Source organism: Crocodylus siamensis, chromosome 4, assembly GCF_052110815.1.
Source record: "Crocodylus siamensis isolate JL-2025a chromosome 4, ASM5211081v1, whole genome shotgun sequence".
NCBI lineage: Eukaryota > Metazoa > Chordata > Crocodylia > Crocodylidae > Crocodylus > Crocodylus siamensis.
This window is the reverse complement of record NC_143398.1, coordinates 199,820,252-199,835,671: the sequence shown is the minus strand read 5'-3', so window position 1 is coordinate 199,835,671 and position 15,420 is coordinate 199,820,252. Positions and strand designations below refer to the sequence as shown.

The 15,420-nt window shown below is 49.9% G+C and overlaps 1 protein-coding gene across 31 annotated transcripts in view; it reads right to left on the bottom strand.

Moving 5' to 3' along the window:
• Positions 1-15,420, bottom strand: part of TTN (titin) — a 274,597-nt gene that overhangs the window by 194,676 nt on the left and 64,501 nt on the right. For all 31 annotated transcript variants that reach the window (XM_090045327.1, XM_090045341.1, XM_090045330.1 and 28 more), the window contains 29 exons: positions 14,779-15,057; positions 13,219-13,782; positions 12,374-12,655; positions 11,993-12,271; positions 11,307-11,585; positions 10,932-11,210; positions 10,532-10,819; positions 10,139-10,417; positions 9,705-9,986; positions 9,335-9,613; positions 8,976-9,254; positions 8,584-8,862; positions 8,156-8,443; positions 7,758-8,036; positions 7,214-7,495; positions 6,810-7,088; positions 6,411-6,689; positions 6,024-6,302; positions 5,625-5,912; positions 5,100-5,378; positions 4,574-4,855; positions 3,504-3,782; positions 3,135-3,416; positions 2,110-2,388; positions 1,721-2,008; positions 1,254-1,532; positions 862-1,140; positions 473-751; positions 69-356 (listed from right to left, as the gene is read on the bottom strand). In XM_090045327.1, coding sequence (XP_089901453.1) covers positions 69-356; positions 473-751; positions 862-1,140; positions 1,254-1,532; positions 1,721-2,008; positions 2,110-2,388; positions 3,135-3,416; positions 3,504-3,782; positions 4,574-4,855; positions 5,100-5,378; positions 5,625-5,912; positions 6,024-6,302; positions 6,411-6,689; positions 6,810-7,088; positions 7,214-7,495; positions 7,758-8,036; positions 8,156-8,443; positions 8,584-8,862; positions 8,976-9,254; positions 9,335-9,613; positions 9,705-9,986; positions 10,139-10,417; positions 10,532-10,819; positions 10,932-11,210; positions 11,307-11,585; positions 11,993-12,271; positions 12,374-12,655; positions 13,219-13,782; positions 14,779-15,057 — 8,436 coding nt within the window. The remainder of the gene's footprint in view (positions 1-68; positions 357-472; positions 752-861; positions 1,141-1,253; positions 1,533-1,720; positions 2,009-2,109; positions 2,389-3,134; positions 3,417-3,503; positions 3,783-4,573; positions 4,856-5,099; positions 5,379-5,624; positions 5,913-6,023; positions 6,303-6,410; positions 6,690-6,809; positions 7,089-7,213; positions 7,496-7,757; positions 8,037-8,155; positions 8,444-8,583; positions 8,863-8,975; positions 9,255-9,334; positions 9,614-9,704; positions 9,987-10,138; positions 10,418-10,531; positions 10,820-10,931; positions 11,211-11,306; positions 11,586-11,992; positions 12,272-12,373; positions 12,656-13,218; positions 13,783-14,778; positions 15,058-15,420) is intronic.

The window sequence follows — 15,420 nt, the reverse complement described above, 5'->3', positions numbered from 1 at the left end:
GGGTCAGGCACAAAGAGGAAAGAAGTGGGCTATGCATTAAAGAGAAAACGATTCAGTAGGGGACGAACCTGTGACTGTGAGCCTAGCACTAGAGGTAGCGGTGCCAACAGGATTAGTAGCCGTGCAAGAGTATTGTCCGGTGTAATTCATCTCGGTTTGCGCCAGCTGAAGAGTTGCTACGTTATCTACGAACGAGGTCTGCACGTTATGATCGTCTGTCAGCGGGACACCGTCTTTATACCAACTCACAGTAATAGGCTCTGAACCGTTTAGACGACAAGTAAATTTAACGGCAAAACCAACAGTTTGCTCCATGTCTTTTAATTTCCTGACAAATGAAGGTGGAAGTTTGCGCTCTGTAAGAAAACAAGCAAATTAAAATGTGTTTCCCATGGCATTTATCTGGTAAAGCTATCCGTGCAAGAAAGAGCTGTAACAAGTCGTTCTCAACAAGCTGTAATGAAAATATCACCTTGAATTGCTAAGACAGCCTTTGTAGATGCAGTTCCTACGCTGTTCTCGGCTCTGCAGACATATTCTCCACTGTCATTTCTATCTACTTTATTAAAAACGAGTGTAGCGACATTGTCTTTAAAGAATATTTTGTACTCAGGAGTGGATCTCAATTTTGTATCTCCTTTATACCAAGACACTGTAATCTCTGGTGTTCCAGCAACTTGGCATTGCAAAGTCGTATAGTCTCCAACTGATACCTCAAGAGGTTTCAAGTGTGTGACGAAATACGGAGGCTCTAAGAAAAGAAAACCCAAACCGATCGTTAGAGCCCGTAAGGCAGCCGGACCTGAGAAGATGCTTTCTGGCAAGGACAATGAAGAGAAATAAAACAACATGGTCACACACCTAGTGTAGACACCAGGGCTTCACAGATATCTCTGCCCGCCTCGTTCTCCACATGGCAGCTGTATTCTCCCTCGTCATCTTTGCTACTGTTAAGAATTTCTAGAATACAAGATCTTTCCGTGGTGGTGATGCTGCACCTCTCAGACTGAGATATAGCGCGCCCATTCTTCTTCCATGTCACTGAGATTGGCAGGCTACCAGTGTAGGTGCTTTCCAAAATGATGGGTTTCCCCGGCTCCACATACTGATCACTCAGCTTTTTCACAAAGACGGCTGGTTCTAATGGCCAGCAAGAAGCAAAAAAAAAAAAAAAAAAAAAATCAATATTGAGTTTCAGTGTACAAAAGTATGGCTATGTTACAGTAAGAAGAGAAACTGGAATAAGTACAAACCTTTTACTGAAAGACGGGTTGTACAGGATGCCCTGCCTGCCTCGTTTGTCACTAAGCAAGTATATTCTCCACTCTGGAGTGGGTCTAGATCAAACAACTCCAGCTCTGAAACCGAATCCTCAAAATAGAGGTTACACTTGTCCCCTGGCACGAGTTCATTGGCCCCTCGGAACCAGTGCACCTTAAATGGAGGGGTCCCTCTGATAATACTGGTAAAGGTAACACTCGTGCCTGGCAGGACGTCCACAGCTTCGGGTACCTTCACGAAAGACGGCGGCTCTAAACACACGTGGGGAAAAAGAACAAGTTAATATCACTGAAGTCTGGCACTTACATGTACGGCTGGAAAATGAAGAGCAAAGAAATTACGACCCAATGAATGCTTTCCCCAAAATACACTCAGAAAAGAACAGAGGTGTCCGAGCAGGAGAACTGTGCAAAGAAGGAGCTGAGCACCCTGTACTGACCTTGCACGGTCATCACTGCTCTGCACTCGTCGGACCCAGCCACGTTGACAGCTTTGCACGTGTACGTCCCCGTATCTGATGAGCTCAATGAACTGACTTCCAAAACGCAGACGTTGTCTGAAAACGTGATCTGGTGCTTTTCTCCACTTACTACCTTATTTCTATCGTGAAACCAGGCAACTGAAATAGGAGGCGACCCAGATACTTTGCACTCCAGAAGCACAGAGGAGCCCAGTACGCCGAAGGTTTCTTTTAGTTTTCTTGTGAAAGAAGGCGGAATAATGCGATCTGTGTAAGAAAAATGTAAGAAATCCACAGTGGTTTAAAAGGGAGGTAAGCTGCCTAAAGAAAACCTTGGTGAAAGACGGAAGACAAACGACCCAACCAACCTAGGACGTCAACTGAGGCCGTGCAGCTGCTTTTGCCAACGTCGTTCTGCACGGCGAAGGTGTATAGCCCGCTGTCTTCCTTCTCGGAGTCGAGGATCTTAAGGGTAGATACTTTGTTGTGGAAAGTGATTCTGTATTTGTGGCTGCTTGTCAGCTCCTTGCCATCCTTAAACCAGCCCACCGAAAGCTCGGGCGTGCCGGCCACCTTGCACTCTAGAGTACAGGCATCGCCTACAGTAACCTGCATGGGCTCTGCCTTCTCCACAATGACTGCAGGCTCTGGAAGGAGAGACAGGCTAGGTGAACCACCCACATTACTCACGGGGATACCACGATAGCACAAACGTACGAATTGCATCGCAGTTTATTTGAGCTGGGGTTTTAGAGAACTGCCTTTCTCCACCCTTCACCCCCCTCTCTCTCTATTACAGGCCTTATCGGACAGAGATTATTGTTACTATTATTGTTGTTGCTGCTGCTGCTCTCAGTTTCTACAGCACAGCAAGGTTCCTGTCGTGGCAGGAAACGTTAGGCACTATCCTCATTTAAATAACTAGCCCTAGAGAGGAACAGTGGGACAAACCCCTGATCAGACCCTTTTCACTTCCCCTCTCAGCATCCACTCTCTGCCACTGCGACACAGGATACTGGGCAAGATGGGCCTACGGTCTGAGCCAGGGAATGGCAGTTTTTTCCTGAGAAAGTGCTAATCCTCTCAGTTTAAACGTTATCTGGAAGAGGGCACACTTTCCACTACGAGGTTTCACAGTGTGATCTTTCTCCGGGAGCTCCCTCTCAGTGCCAGACTGATCCAAGCCCTGCGTTTCTATGACTGAGAAGCTGTTCTCTGCTCACAACGCGGGAGGGATAAAGATCCCCCCCGCCCCCCACTTTACATCACTTTTGAAATCAGCCTCCAGCATAAAGAAAGAAAACGGTGAGTTAACGCCTCGTTTCACCTAAGCCCCTGAATACAGCTCAGCTCACTTACAAAAACTGCAGGCGCCCCCAGCTGAGATACCGACCTAGCACTGTGAGGGTGGCCATGCACTCCCGGGTCCCCGCATCGTTTCTGGTCTGACAGATGTACTTCCCAGCACTGCTGGGCTCTGCACTTGCGAGCTGCAGAGTGGCAACATTGTCCACAAATGTAATCCTAGTGTTTTCGCTTTCTCTAATGACGTCTTCCTTGTCTTTAAGCCACTGCACCGAAATAGGTTGAGAGCCCTCCACTTTGGCTTGCAATTCTACCGGTTCGCCGACCACAACCGTGAGGCTGTTGATTTTCGTCACAAATTTGGGGGGTTCTGAAGCGGAAAGAGGGACTGGTGAGGTGAAGCTCTCCCGTGCCCGCCGAGGGCGCGATCAGTACGGGGCAGTGCCCTCCTGCTTACCTTTCATCCTCACAGTGCACAGACAAGTGTCGCTGCCCACGTCGTTCTGGGCCTTGCACTGGTACTCGCCGATGTCGGCAGCCTCCACGCCCAGGATGTGCACGCTGGCGTTGTAATTCTTGGCTGTAACCTTGTACTTTTTACTAGTGCGGATTTGTCGCCTGTCTTTGTACCAGGTGACATCGAAGGGCGGCGTCCCAGAAATCTCACATTCGAGACTAACCTCAGCCCCTTTGAGCGAGTCTACTGGAGAGGGCTTCCTGCTGAAAACGGGGGGCTCTACAGGGGAAAGAAAGCAGTCGGCATCCGGCTCGGTCCCAGCGCAAACAAACACCTAGAGACTGTGCTTGCAGCAAAGCGAGGAGGGAAACCCGTGGGCTTTCCCGGCGCCTCTGCCTGTTCTGGACATGACGGAGCAAGACAGCCCCAGTGTTCACAGCGAAGCCTTGCAGCGGGATCAGCTCCGCAGCAGACTAAGAGTGACTCCCATTTGCACATCAAGCAGTGCAAAACCATAAGTGACCGGATTTATGTTATTATGCCCAGCGATTGGGTTGGATATTAGAAAAACACTTTCTCACTAGGAGGGTGGTGAAGCACTGGAACAAGATACCTAGAGAGGGGGTGGAACCTCCATCCTTGGAGGTCCTTAAGGCCCGGCCTGCCAGACCCCTGGCTGGGATGATCTAGTTGGGGATGGTCCTGCTTTGAGCAGGGGGGGTGGACCAGATGACCTCCTGAGGTCCCTTCCAACCCTAATTTCCTATGATTGTATGATTCAGCTCCATGAGGCAGCAGGTCCCAGGAGCACTGTCAAAAATATCATAGCTCAAGCTTTAGGAAAAGCCTCCTCATCCAGTAAGGATGAATTAAATTAGAAAAACCTTCTTAGTAACCTGGGAGGCCACTGGGCAGAGTGGCTTAAGGGGCGGGGGGAGGGGAAGAAAGATAGCCCCGAATTAAAAAATAAGCAGCACATATGTCTGAGAGATCCGAAAAATTAATGGATTGATCGATTAAAATAATGAATAATAAGAATAAACTAATCACAGGAAAGAGCGACTGCTAACCTTTCACCACAACTTTGGTGCTGCAGCTTGCTTTGCCAGCAGGATTGTGAGCTTCACATATGTAATCGCCACTGTCTTCAGTGCTGAGATGGTTCATTTCAATCACCGCCACGGAGTCAATGAATGACATCCTGAATTTTTCACTGGCAATAATCTCGTGGTCATTTCGGAACCACACCACTTTGATCTCTGGAGAGCCGCTTATTTTGCATTCAAGCCGGGCGGAGTCACCCTGCTTTACTACTTTTGACGCTTCTAATTTCTTGACAAACTTGGGGGGTTCTATGAAACCAAAGAGAAATGGAGATAAAGAAGGTGGCAATGCGGGGATTTCTGAATTAATATCGAGAGGGGGGAGAACAAATTAAAGAAATGTAGGTACGGCTGAAAGGTACGGCAGGGCTTAAGAGTCTCCACAATTAGGAGCACAGCAAAAGAATTCGCTTGGAAACATTTACAAGAAATGAGTTGGGCTTGATCAAAGACTGACAAAAGGGAGGAACACAAGACGGGAACGTCTGCACACCTGTTACCATCAGAGTTGTCGCGCAAGAATCACTACCAACGTCATTGGAGACATGGCAAGTATAGTGGCCACTCTTTGTAACATCCACTGAGTACAGGTTTAAGAAACCCGTTGACCCTTCTACCCCAAGGAAACAATTAGGGCCGGGTACAAGTTCCAAGTCTTCTTTAAACCATTTTATCGTAAACGGCGGCGTCCCTTTCAGCACAGCTTTAAATTCCACCACGGAGTCGGGGATGGCTTGCTGGCTCGCGGGTTTTACTAGGAAGCTTGGTGGCTCTATATTTTTTTAAAGGGAAAAAAACAGATTTAGTTAAATCCTTTGCAGAGGAGACGGCTGAAGATGAAGCAAAGAAAGCAATCGAAGAAAGTAAAAGTGTCGAGCAGTTCATAAAGAAAAGGAAACCGCGGAGAAAGAAAATATGCTATTATTCAAAGACTTGAAGATTGTAATTAGTTGTTAAAGATTTACGTATTTCCCCAGCCGCTTGGTTAACTAAGAAGAAGCTGTAAAGAGTTTCAAACCTTTCACGGTCAGGACCGCACTGCAGGAGTCGCTGCCCGCCACGTTAGACACGCTGCACGTGTAATTGGCGGTGTCCTCCAGCTCCAGATTAACAATTTCCAGCGACACTGTATTCTCGTGGCACTGGCTTCGGTGTTTTGCGCTATCAGTTATCTCCTTCCCATCCTTGTACCACTTGGCAGCAATGGGGAGTGAGCCGGAAACTTTGCACTCCATGTGGACTGATGATCCCACAACGTTATCTTTTTTCGTTAATTTTTTAGTAAACGACGGAGGGATTGATTGATCTGCCCAACAAGAATGGCAAAACACATCAGTCAGCTTCCCGTGCTCCCTTTGCAGACACGTCTTTTTTTTTTTCCACAAAGAAAGCAATTTTGGTTAAAGGAAATACAAACCTAGCACTGACAAAACAGCCTCGCAGGTGCTGCTGCCAAAATCATTCTCAACCTTAAAGGAGTAGGTGCCACTGTCCTCTTTCATCACCGGTTCAATCCTGAAACTGGCCACGTTATTTTCAAAGCTCATTGTATAATATCTACTGGGCAGAAGCTGTTTGCCATCTTTATACCATTTCACTCGAAGTTCTGGTGTGCCGGCCACAGTGCACTCCAAGGTCACTGGGTCTCTTTCAGTCACTTTAACCGATTTAGCCTTTTCTATGATCTGGGCGGGTTCTGCAGTAAGAATTAAAGTGCAAATGCGTTAAAGTTCCCCAGAGTGGCGGGCGGGTGTCTTTTAAAGCCGAGCTACAGCATCGTCTCGAAACCGCAGGGCTTACAAACCTTGCACAAAGAGCAAGCCGAAGCACTTCTCCACGCCTGACTCGTTCCTGGCCTGACACGTGTACCTCCCGCGGTGACTGATGTCCACGCTTCTGATCTGCAGCGTGGCCACATTGTTCACGAATGTCACGCGGAAGTTCTTGTCCTCCTCGATGATTTTCTCATCCTTTATCCACGACACGGACAAAGGATGAGCCCCTGCGACCACGCACTGAAGCTCCGCCGAGCTTTTCAGCACGGTGGTGACATTCTGCAGCTTTTTTACGAAGGAGGGTGGCTCTGTGGGTTAAAACAATAAAAAAGAAGCCGGGGAAGGGGAGTTACCGTTTAATCGTTTTTAACTCAGTAAAGAAGTGGAGCGTTTGGAGCGGGGTTTCCCATCGGTGTCCCTGAACTGACCTTTCAAACCTACTCTGGTGCTGCAGGAGCAGCTGCCTCCGTCGTTGGAAATAACGCACTGGTATTCGCCAGCGTCCGAGACATCGCAGTTGGTGACGTTAAGGGCAAACACTGCCTCCTGGGCACTCATGGCATACTTTTTGCTGCTGTAAATCTCCTTGTTGTTTTTCAGCCAGGTCACTTCGAAAGGCGGGGTGCCCGCGACCTCGCAGTCCAGCGAGGCGTCAAGGCCTTTCACGACGTCCACGGGTCTCAGCTCCCGGATGAAGGTGGGGGGTTCTGCAGCAAGGAGCGCACAGGAGGGAGGAAGGGCAGCAGCTTAATACGGAGCGGGGCCAAAAAAAGAAGAGCCGAACTGCAGCTCGGCACCAAAAAAGGCAACCAAAACCCTGCTGAGAACTGACCTTTCACTTTCAGCTCAACGCTGCAGCTCTCGCTACCCGCGTCGTTGTGCGCCTCGCACACGTACGTGCCGCTATCCTCCACTGTGGCATCGGTCACTTTGCAAACGGCAAAGCCGTCCACGAAAGAGATGCCATACTTGGCGCGGTCGGTCACTTCGTTGCCATCAACGTACCAGGTCACGTGGATTTCGGGCGTGCCTGATACTTGGCACTCGAAAGTGGTGGACTTCCCTTTCCTCAAAGCCACGACAGGACTTGGCGTCTGAATAAACCTGGGGGGCTCTGGACGCGAGCAAAAGAAGAAGAAAAATGGAAGGCTTGACTCACTCGAGTCGCACCTCAGAAATAAACCATCGTTCCCAGTAACGAGAGAAACCCACGACACGAGATGACATTTTCTTGGAGTCTCAGAGCAGCAGAGGCTCCCTGTGTCTGAAGAACGGTGATTGCGCCCGAAAGCTTGCCCCCAACTACTCCGACGGTGTAATAAAAGGTAGCACAGCTACTCAAAGAACCGTGCGGGAAATGAAATAAGAGCACACACCTTTCACAAAGAGATTGGCTTTGCAAGTCGCTGTACCCACGTCGTTGCTTATCTGGCAGGTGTAGGTCCCTGAATCCGAAGTCTTGGCTGAAAACAGCTCGAGCACACTGGAGGTGTCATCCTTCCAGACAGAGCGAGTGGCCCCTGAAAGAAGCTCTTTGCTCTCTTTAAACCACTTGATCTGCATAGGAACGGTGCCTTTCACAAGCGCTTTGAACTGCACTCTAGCGTTGGGCACCACGTCTTGTGACTGGGGCTTTTCCACGAAATAAGGTGGTTCTATAACGGACAGAAAAATGGAGGAGAGGGAGGGATGGGGGAGAATCGCTTTAGGATCAAAGAACTCCGAAAAGGCCAAGGAAACGCTTAGTACCCGCCAAAGAGTAAGCCGCTCAAACCTTTGACTGTTAAGTATCCACTGCACTGATTACTTCCTGCTTTATTTGTGGCCTCGCAGGTGTAAGACCCACTGTCAGTTCCTTCCAGCTGACTGACCTCCAGGAAAGCGGTGTTATCAATGAAAGAATATTTGTGCTTCTCGCTTGCCGTGATCTCCTGGCCATCCTTGTACCACTGGATACTTATCGGATGTGACCCAGACACTATACACTCCAAGTGGACGAAGGACCCTTTAATGCTGTCCATTTTCTTAAGCTTTTTTGTGAATTTAGGCGGTATGATAAGATCTAGCCGAGAGTTAAAAAAAGAAACAAAACCAAACGAAACAACGGGTTAGATTAAACTGCCCGAGTGCCAGGTCTGGTTTCAGAAAAAGAAAGAGCAAGCAGGACCATAAGGTCACTAGCAGGAGAAGCACGATACACACCTAGCACACTAATGCTAGCTGTACAGCTGCTGCTCCCGACATCGTTGTGAACCTCGAAAGTGTACTCCCCGCTGTCCTTCTTTTCCGCGTGCACAACCTTCAGGACGGACACTGTGTCTGTAACACTGATTTTGTATTTCGGGCCCAAAGTCAGCTCCTTGCCGCCTTTGTACCATTTGACTGTGATGTTTTTAGTTCCTGAAAATTTACACTGCAAGGTGGCGGGGTCGCCCTCGGTAACGTCTATGGACACAGCCTTTTCAACGATAGTTGCAGGTTCTGCGGTAGGTACAGGGAGATACAGCAGGTTAGGTGCATGCCCGCGGGTGGCCAGGGCTCAAAGGAAAAGGCTATTGCTCGGTAACTTTGCAAGCACCTCGTGTTAAACTAACCTTTCACTGTGAGCAAAGCAGAGCATCTCTGAATGCCTGCATCGTTTTTAGCCTGACAGAAGTATTTCCCGTCATGCTTCAGTTCAATAGACCTGATCAAGAGAGTGGCTACGTTGTTCACAAAGGTCATTTTCACGTTGTTGTCCTCAACGACTTCATCATTATCTTTCAGCCAGGAGACAGTGATGGGCAAGGAGCCTTTAATGGCAGCCTGAAACACCACTGTGCCTCCTCGGAGGGAGCTAATGTTTTCAATTCTCTTCACAAACTGCGGAGGTTCTGGTGGGGGAAACAGACTCTGTTTAGGACATGTCCGCCGCGGAGGACACGCCCGATGGTGTCATGCCAAAGGGACTAACCTTTTAGGGCCACCTCAGAGCTACAGAAGCAGGTCCCGACGTCATTTGTCACCCTGCACTGATATTCACCAGCGTCTGAAGAATCAAATCTGAAAATGTGCAGGCTGATCAAGGATTTCTCGGCGGTAATCCTGTGCTTCTTACTGCTTCTCACCGGTTTATCGTCCTTCACCCAGAACACCTCAAAGGGAGGAGTACCCAGCACTTCGCACTCCAGCACAACATCCGAGTCTTTTAGTACCTCCATGGGCTCAAACTCCTTGCTAAAGTAAGGGGACTCTGTAGTGCAGGGGAGAGAGGTTCGTTTGCCTTGGGATCTTTTAATGTTGCAAAACTGAAGGGGATCGGGGACAGGGGATCTAGCACAAACCTTTGACTGTGACAATACTGCTGCAAGTGTCCTTGCCAGCATCATTTCTTGCCTCACAGAGATATTCCCCACTGTCTTCAATGGCGACATCCATAAGTTTAAGAATCGCCATGGACTTGGAGAAAGACATTTTGTATTTGTCGCTCTCTTTAATTTCCCTGTCATTCTTGAACCATGTGATTTTGATCTCAGGGGACCCAGTCACTTTACAGGCCAGCTGCGCGTAATCGCCTTTCTTTAACAGTTGGGACGGCTCGAGCCTGTCCGCGAAGGCAGCGGGCTCTGGGGATTGAAGAGAGGCGTAAGAGCAAAGACAGAGGAGGAGTGTGGGGGGGAGGTGCGGGGGATTCCCGCGAGACGGGCTGCCTCCCCCGGGCCCCGGTGCAGGGCCACTGATAGCTGGGGGGGGAGAAAGGAAGGAAAGAGACGCAAACCTTTCACGAACAAGTTTGCACTGCGCGCCACGGAACCAGCCACGTTGCTGGCTTTGCAAATATATTCCCCGGAGTCGGCGGGTTTGACCGCGTACAGCTCCAGGTAGCTGGCCAGCGGCTCTGTCAAGATAAAGCAGGCCCCGCCGATCTCCAGCTCCGTGTCACCCTTAAACCACTTGATTGTGAGCGGCGTCGTCCCTTTGAAGGTGCTCTTCAACCGCACCGTGGATCCCGGCACTATTTCCTGAGACTCCGGCTCTACTACGAAGCTGGGCGGCTCTAAACGGCGTCGAAAAGAATCACAAAAGAGTGAGGACGAGTTGGCTGCCCTGGCGGGGAAGAAGCAATGGTTACATCATGCAAAGGGAAATGCAAGAAGGCGGTATGCCAAACCTTTCACAAACAATGTGCTACTGCTCTCTTTCACGCCCGCGGAGTTGGTTGCCCTGCAAGTATAAAGCCCTGCATCGTTCGTGTCTAGGTGTTTTATCTCCAGAGAGGCTGAGCCTTCCGCAAAGTGCACCGTGTACTTGGCGCTGGTCTTGATCTCGGTGTCGCGCTTAAACCAGGACACCGTCATGGGGAGGGAGCCCGCGACCTTGCAGTCCAGGCGGCAGGAGCCGCTGACGATGCTGTCCACGTTCCGCAGGGGTTTGGTAAAGAAGGGAGGGAGGGTGCGATCTGTCGGGTGCAGAGCAAAGACAAGAAACCAACCGCGTGAAAAAGAGGGAACCCAGGGCTGACCTGCTGTGTAGGGCCGCAAGGCGGGGCTTCGCAAAGACAAGATACCAACCTAAGACGGTAAAGCTGGTGGTGCAGGCGCTGAGCCCAACGTCGTTAGAGATCTCAAAGGTGTACTCGCCGCTATCCTGGATCTCGGCGGCGTAAAACTTTAGCTGGGCAACGTTATTTTTAAAACTGATCCTGAACTTTTTGCTGGCAGCCAGCGGCCTGCCGTCTTTGAACCACTTGGTTTTTAACTCGGGCGTGCCTGCCACAGTGTACTCCAGAATGACTGGGTCTCCCGCGGTCACCTCAATCACTTCTGCTTTCTCAATAATTTTGGCGGGCTCTACAACAGAATCAAAGACTTGGCATTAAGGACAACTCGGAGCCACTTCCCCTGCTCTGCCGAAGTCTCCGGGAAGCCAGCGTGCCCTGCACTGACCTTTCACTGCCAGCTCTCCGAAGCACGTTTGACTTCCCGCATCGTTCTCGGCCACGCACGTGTACTTGCCCCCCGCGCTAAGCTGGACACCAGCGATCTGCAACGTTGCAAGGCCATGCTCAAAGGTCACTTTGACTTTGTGATCGTCTTTAATAATGTCTTTTCCCTTCATCCATGTGACAGAAATGGGAGCTGACCCTTTGACAACGGCTTGTAAGGTAACCGTGTCTCCCACCAGGGCAGTCACGTTTTCGATTTTCTTAACAAAAGAGGGTGGTTCTGGTTCAAAAGAGAAAAACTCACCGATTAGTAAGTGCATTGTCCTGAGCCCCCGGATACTGCACATCACGCGTTATTTGTTAAAATCCCCTTGTCCAATGGACAGCATTGGTGCACTACTTAAGTTATCTACGGGCAGGAGGGAGAAGGAGGATCGCGCTGCAGTGAATGCATCACTCGGCAGCACCCACGGGGGGTGGGGCAGGGACACCGTTGCTTGCCTTGGAGGTTGCACTGGACTTAGCTACCAAAGATACAGGCAGGACATTATAACACACTAAAGAGCAGCAAGAAAGACGATAAACCCGACACTTTTTCTCTTTTTTTAAGAAATAAGATTTTCTTAAGATTTTTTTAAGTCATTTGTTTCCACAATGCGGCAAAAGAGTTGTCTTTGGCTCACTGACCTTTCAGTATGAATGTGGCACTGCATATGCATTTCCCAACTTCGTTGGCTACTGAACACTCGTATTCACCAACATCCGCGCTATTAAATGAGGAAACCTCCAGAGAAATCACAGACTTCTGAGAGGTCAGCCTGTATTTTTTACTACTGCGGATCTGCTTCTTGTCTTTGAACCAGCCGATTTCGAAAGGGCCGGTGCCAGCCACCTCGCACTGAAGAATGGCATTTGTTCCTTTCACGATCTCGGCTGGCTCGAGGGTTTTGATGAAAGTTGGAGCTTCTACAAAGCATTAAGGCACGAGGAAAGAAAGAATTAGTTCCCGGGCCCCAAAGAGAAAACCACCTCTCCCGAATAAAAAGGCCAGTGACCGTGAGCACAAACCTTTGACAACTATCTCAGTACTGCAGCTATCGCTGCCGACATCATTAGCTATTTCGCACGAGTAACTTCCACTATCCTCAACTTTCATGTCGGAAATGTCTAGCACGGCCACAAAGTTCACGAAGGACATGTTGTGCTTGTTGCTCTCCCGGATCTCTTTGTTGTTCTTGAACCAGGTCACTTGGATGTCAGGAGAGCCTTTGATTTTGCACTGAAGGCGAGCCGAGTCGCCCGGTGTCAGCAGGTAAGACGGATCCGCCTTCTTCACGAAGGTTGGGGGCTCTGAAGATGTCAAAAAAGAAAAGAAACTTGCAGCAGGGAGCCCTGGAAGAGTGAGTCGGCGCCTAACAAACCAGCGCTTTCCGAGGAGCCGGGCCCCGAGCCCAGCCGAGGCCCAGCCCCAAGATCACGTTCCTTAATGAGATCTTCCAGGAAATAAACCCCACCACCAGGCAAAAACCGGGTGGGAAAAAAAGAAGACATCTTCAGGTGGCAGAGAGGACATCGGAAACTGGGAACGACTGGACAGCAGACACGGGAGGGACGATGAAGACAGGAAAGTGAGGTTTCTTTTTTTCACCGGCTTGGAAGAGCAGGCCCCCCTCCTCAATCCTCCCCTCCCCAGGGAGAAGAAGAAAGCCAAGAGCGGATGAAACCTGGTCTTACCCAGGGCCAGATTCACCCTTTAGTGGGCCCTAGGCAAACAAACTCCTGAGCTCCGAGGTAATACTGTATATTTATATTACTTTTTTCACTCAATAATTATAATATGTAAAATAAGCACAACTGGGCCCCTTCTTCACTTAGGGCCCTAGGCATGTGCCTTAATCCGGCCCCGGCCTTACCTCTGACTGCTACCGTAGCGGAGGAGGAGCTGCTGCCCGCCTCGTTGGAGGCGGTGCACACGTAGTGTCCCGAGTCCTTCAGTTTGGCCAGCGGGATTTCCAGCGCTGCTGTTTTGTCCTCGAAGTAAATCTTATAATCCTTGCCAGGAGGGATCTTGTTACCGTCCTTTGTCCACGCGACGGTCACCTTCCTGTCTTCGTCCACCTGGCACTCCAGGCGGACCTTCTTGTTGACAGGGGACTGCGTGGACTGCAGCACCTTGATGAAATGCGGCTTGTCGATAATGACCATCTCCGCCTGGCAGGTGTCCGCGCCGAACTTGTTGGAGGCCTTACAAGAGTAAACCCCCCTGTCGTTCACGGTCAGAGAGGAGATTTCAAGGATGTGTTTGTTCTCGACCGAGGAAATGCGGTGATGGTCGGAAGGGGCGATGGCGGCGCCGTCTTTCTGCCACACCGCCTCGATGACCGGGGTACCGGACACCGTGCACAGGAACCGGGCGCTTTTCCCCACGAAAGTGGTGATAGATTCGGGTCGGGTCAGAAAGGTTGGAGGAAACGCTTCTGCAAAAGAAAGGGCTGCTCAGTTACAGGTCCAAGCGCCGCAAGCGGAGGTCACGCATTGCAAACGGGCCAAAAGAAGAGGTGAGCAATGAAGAGGACAAACGATACTAGGAAGAAAGGAGTCCAGGTCATCTGCCCCTCTGGGACGGTACGTAGCATCCAAAGCCTGGGTTACACCCGGTAAGTACCTATAGACTTGTATGGACTTGTAGACTTAAGTTACTAATGTTAATGATATAACCAGGAATATTGGACCCAGGACAGAGCAATAAAAAAAGACACGAATAATGCTCCCAAACCCGCTCAACCAGTACAATCAATATACGGGAGGAGGAAAGAGGGTGTATTAAAAATGTGTGCATTTCAATGTATGAATTGAATATTCAGTAACCTGAGATAGGCCGATAGGTACCCTTGGCTCCCTAAGACAACTGCTCGCTCCCATAATTGTTCCTTTAATCAAGGTGCCTGACCGTTCAATGAAACCGAGCCTCCCACATGAGTCAGTAACCGGGGGGAAAGGTTTGTACAACTGTCAGAGGAAGGGAACTGGACCCTCACACCTGGGTGGATGAAATATATGACAAATCATGCAGACTTTTATTCTTGCAGGTGAAGACACTTTTTCTTGCTCAGAGACCGGGGAAAAAGAGGTCCCCCCCAAATAAAGGAGAACACACTGATGCGCATTTTCTGGAGGTGAAATGAACCCTCTGCAAGAATCCCTCCATTGAAATAAACACAGTATCTGTTTCGAGTGGATGTAGCCCTGCCCGGCCCATTCCCCGCGTGGCACCCGGCTGCCAGTTGTTTCCTCCTCTGGGTGCAGAAAACACCTGAGCCCGGCACTCGCAAAGTCCTGTCCTCTTCGGCCGTTGCACCTGTTTGGATCCGCGTGGCGTCAGACAAGTCATTCAAAAACACAACAAAGAAAACCATGTGGAAGTATCGCGGTGTTCACAATGACAGGAGATCAGATGAAAGCACCGCACTTACCAGACACCTTTAACACTGCAGTGGAGCTCACACTGCCGTACTGGTTGGAAGCCTTGCAGCTGTAGTCTCCACAGTCAACTACCTGCGGCCTGGGGATTTCCAGCGTGGAGATGTAATTCGAGGTGCGAATGGTAAACTTGTCCCCGTCGTATATTTCTCGGCCACTTCTAAACCACTGGAATCTAACGTTAGGGGCCGCCTCAATCTCGCAGGTGAACTTGGCCAGGTGGTTAGCGGCTACCTCCTGCGACTCCAGCCTCCTCCTGAGGATCGGGGCAACTGGAATCAGAAGCACAACAGGTTTCAAATACACGCCCGCTGGCATTCTGGAGAAACAGCCGTTAATGAAATGACCGACTGACATTTACAGGGGTGATTTACTAGCAATCCAAGGAAAGTGACTGTAAAGGAAAAATAACAAACAAAGAATGACCGTCAAACACTGAAAGCACACCGTGAGCAGTGCCAAACTTACTGAACAGAAGGAACCAGGGTGCAAACGCAGAATGTGATCTGAGGAAGACAGTGGCGGTGACAGCACCGGCCTCATGCCTCACAATGTGATATAGAGTATGTGCCACGTTGTGCTGGAACAGCGGGCCATGAAGAAGTGCATGAGACTGGGCTAAGACGGGGTGACGG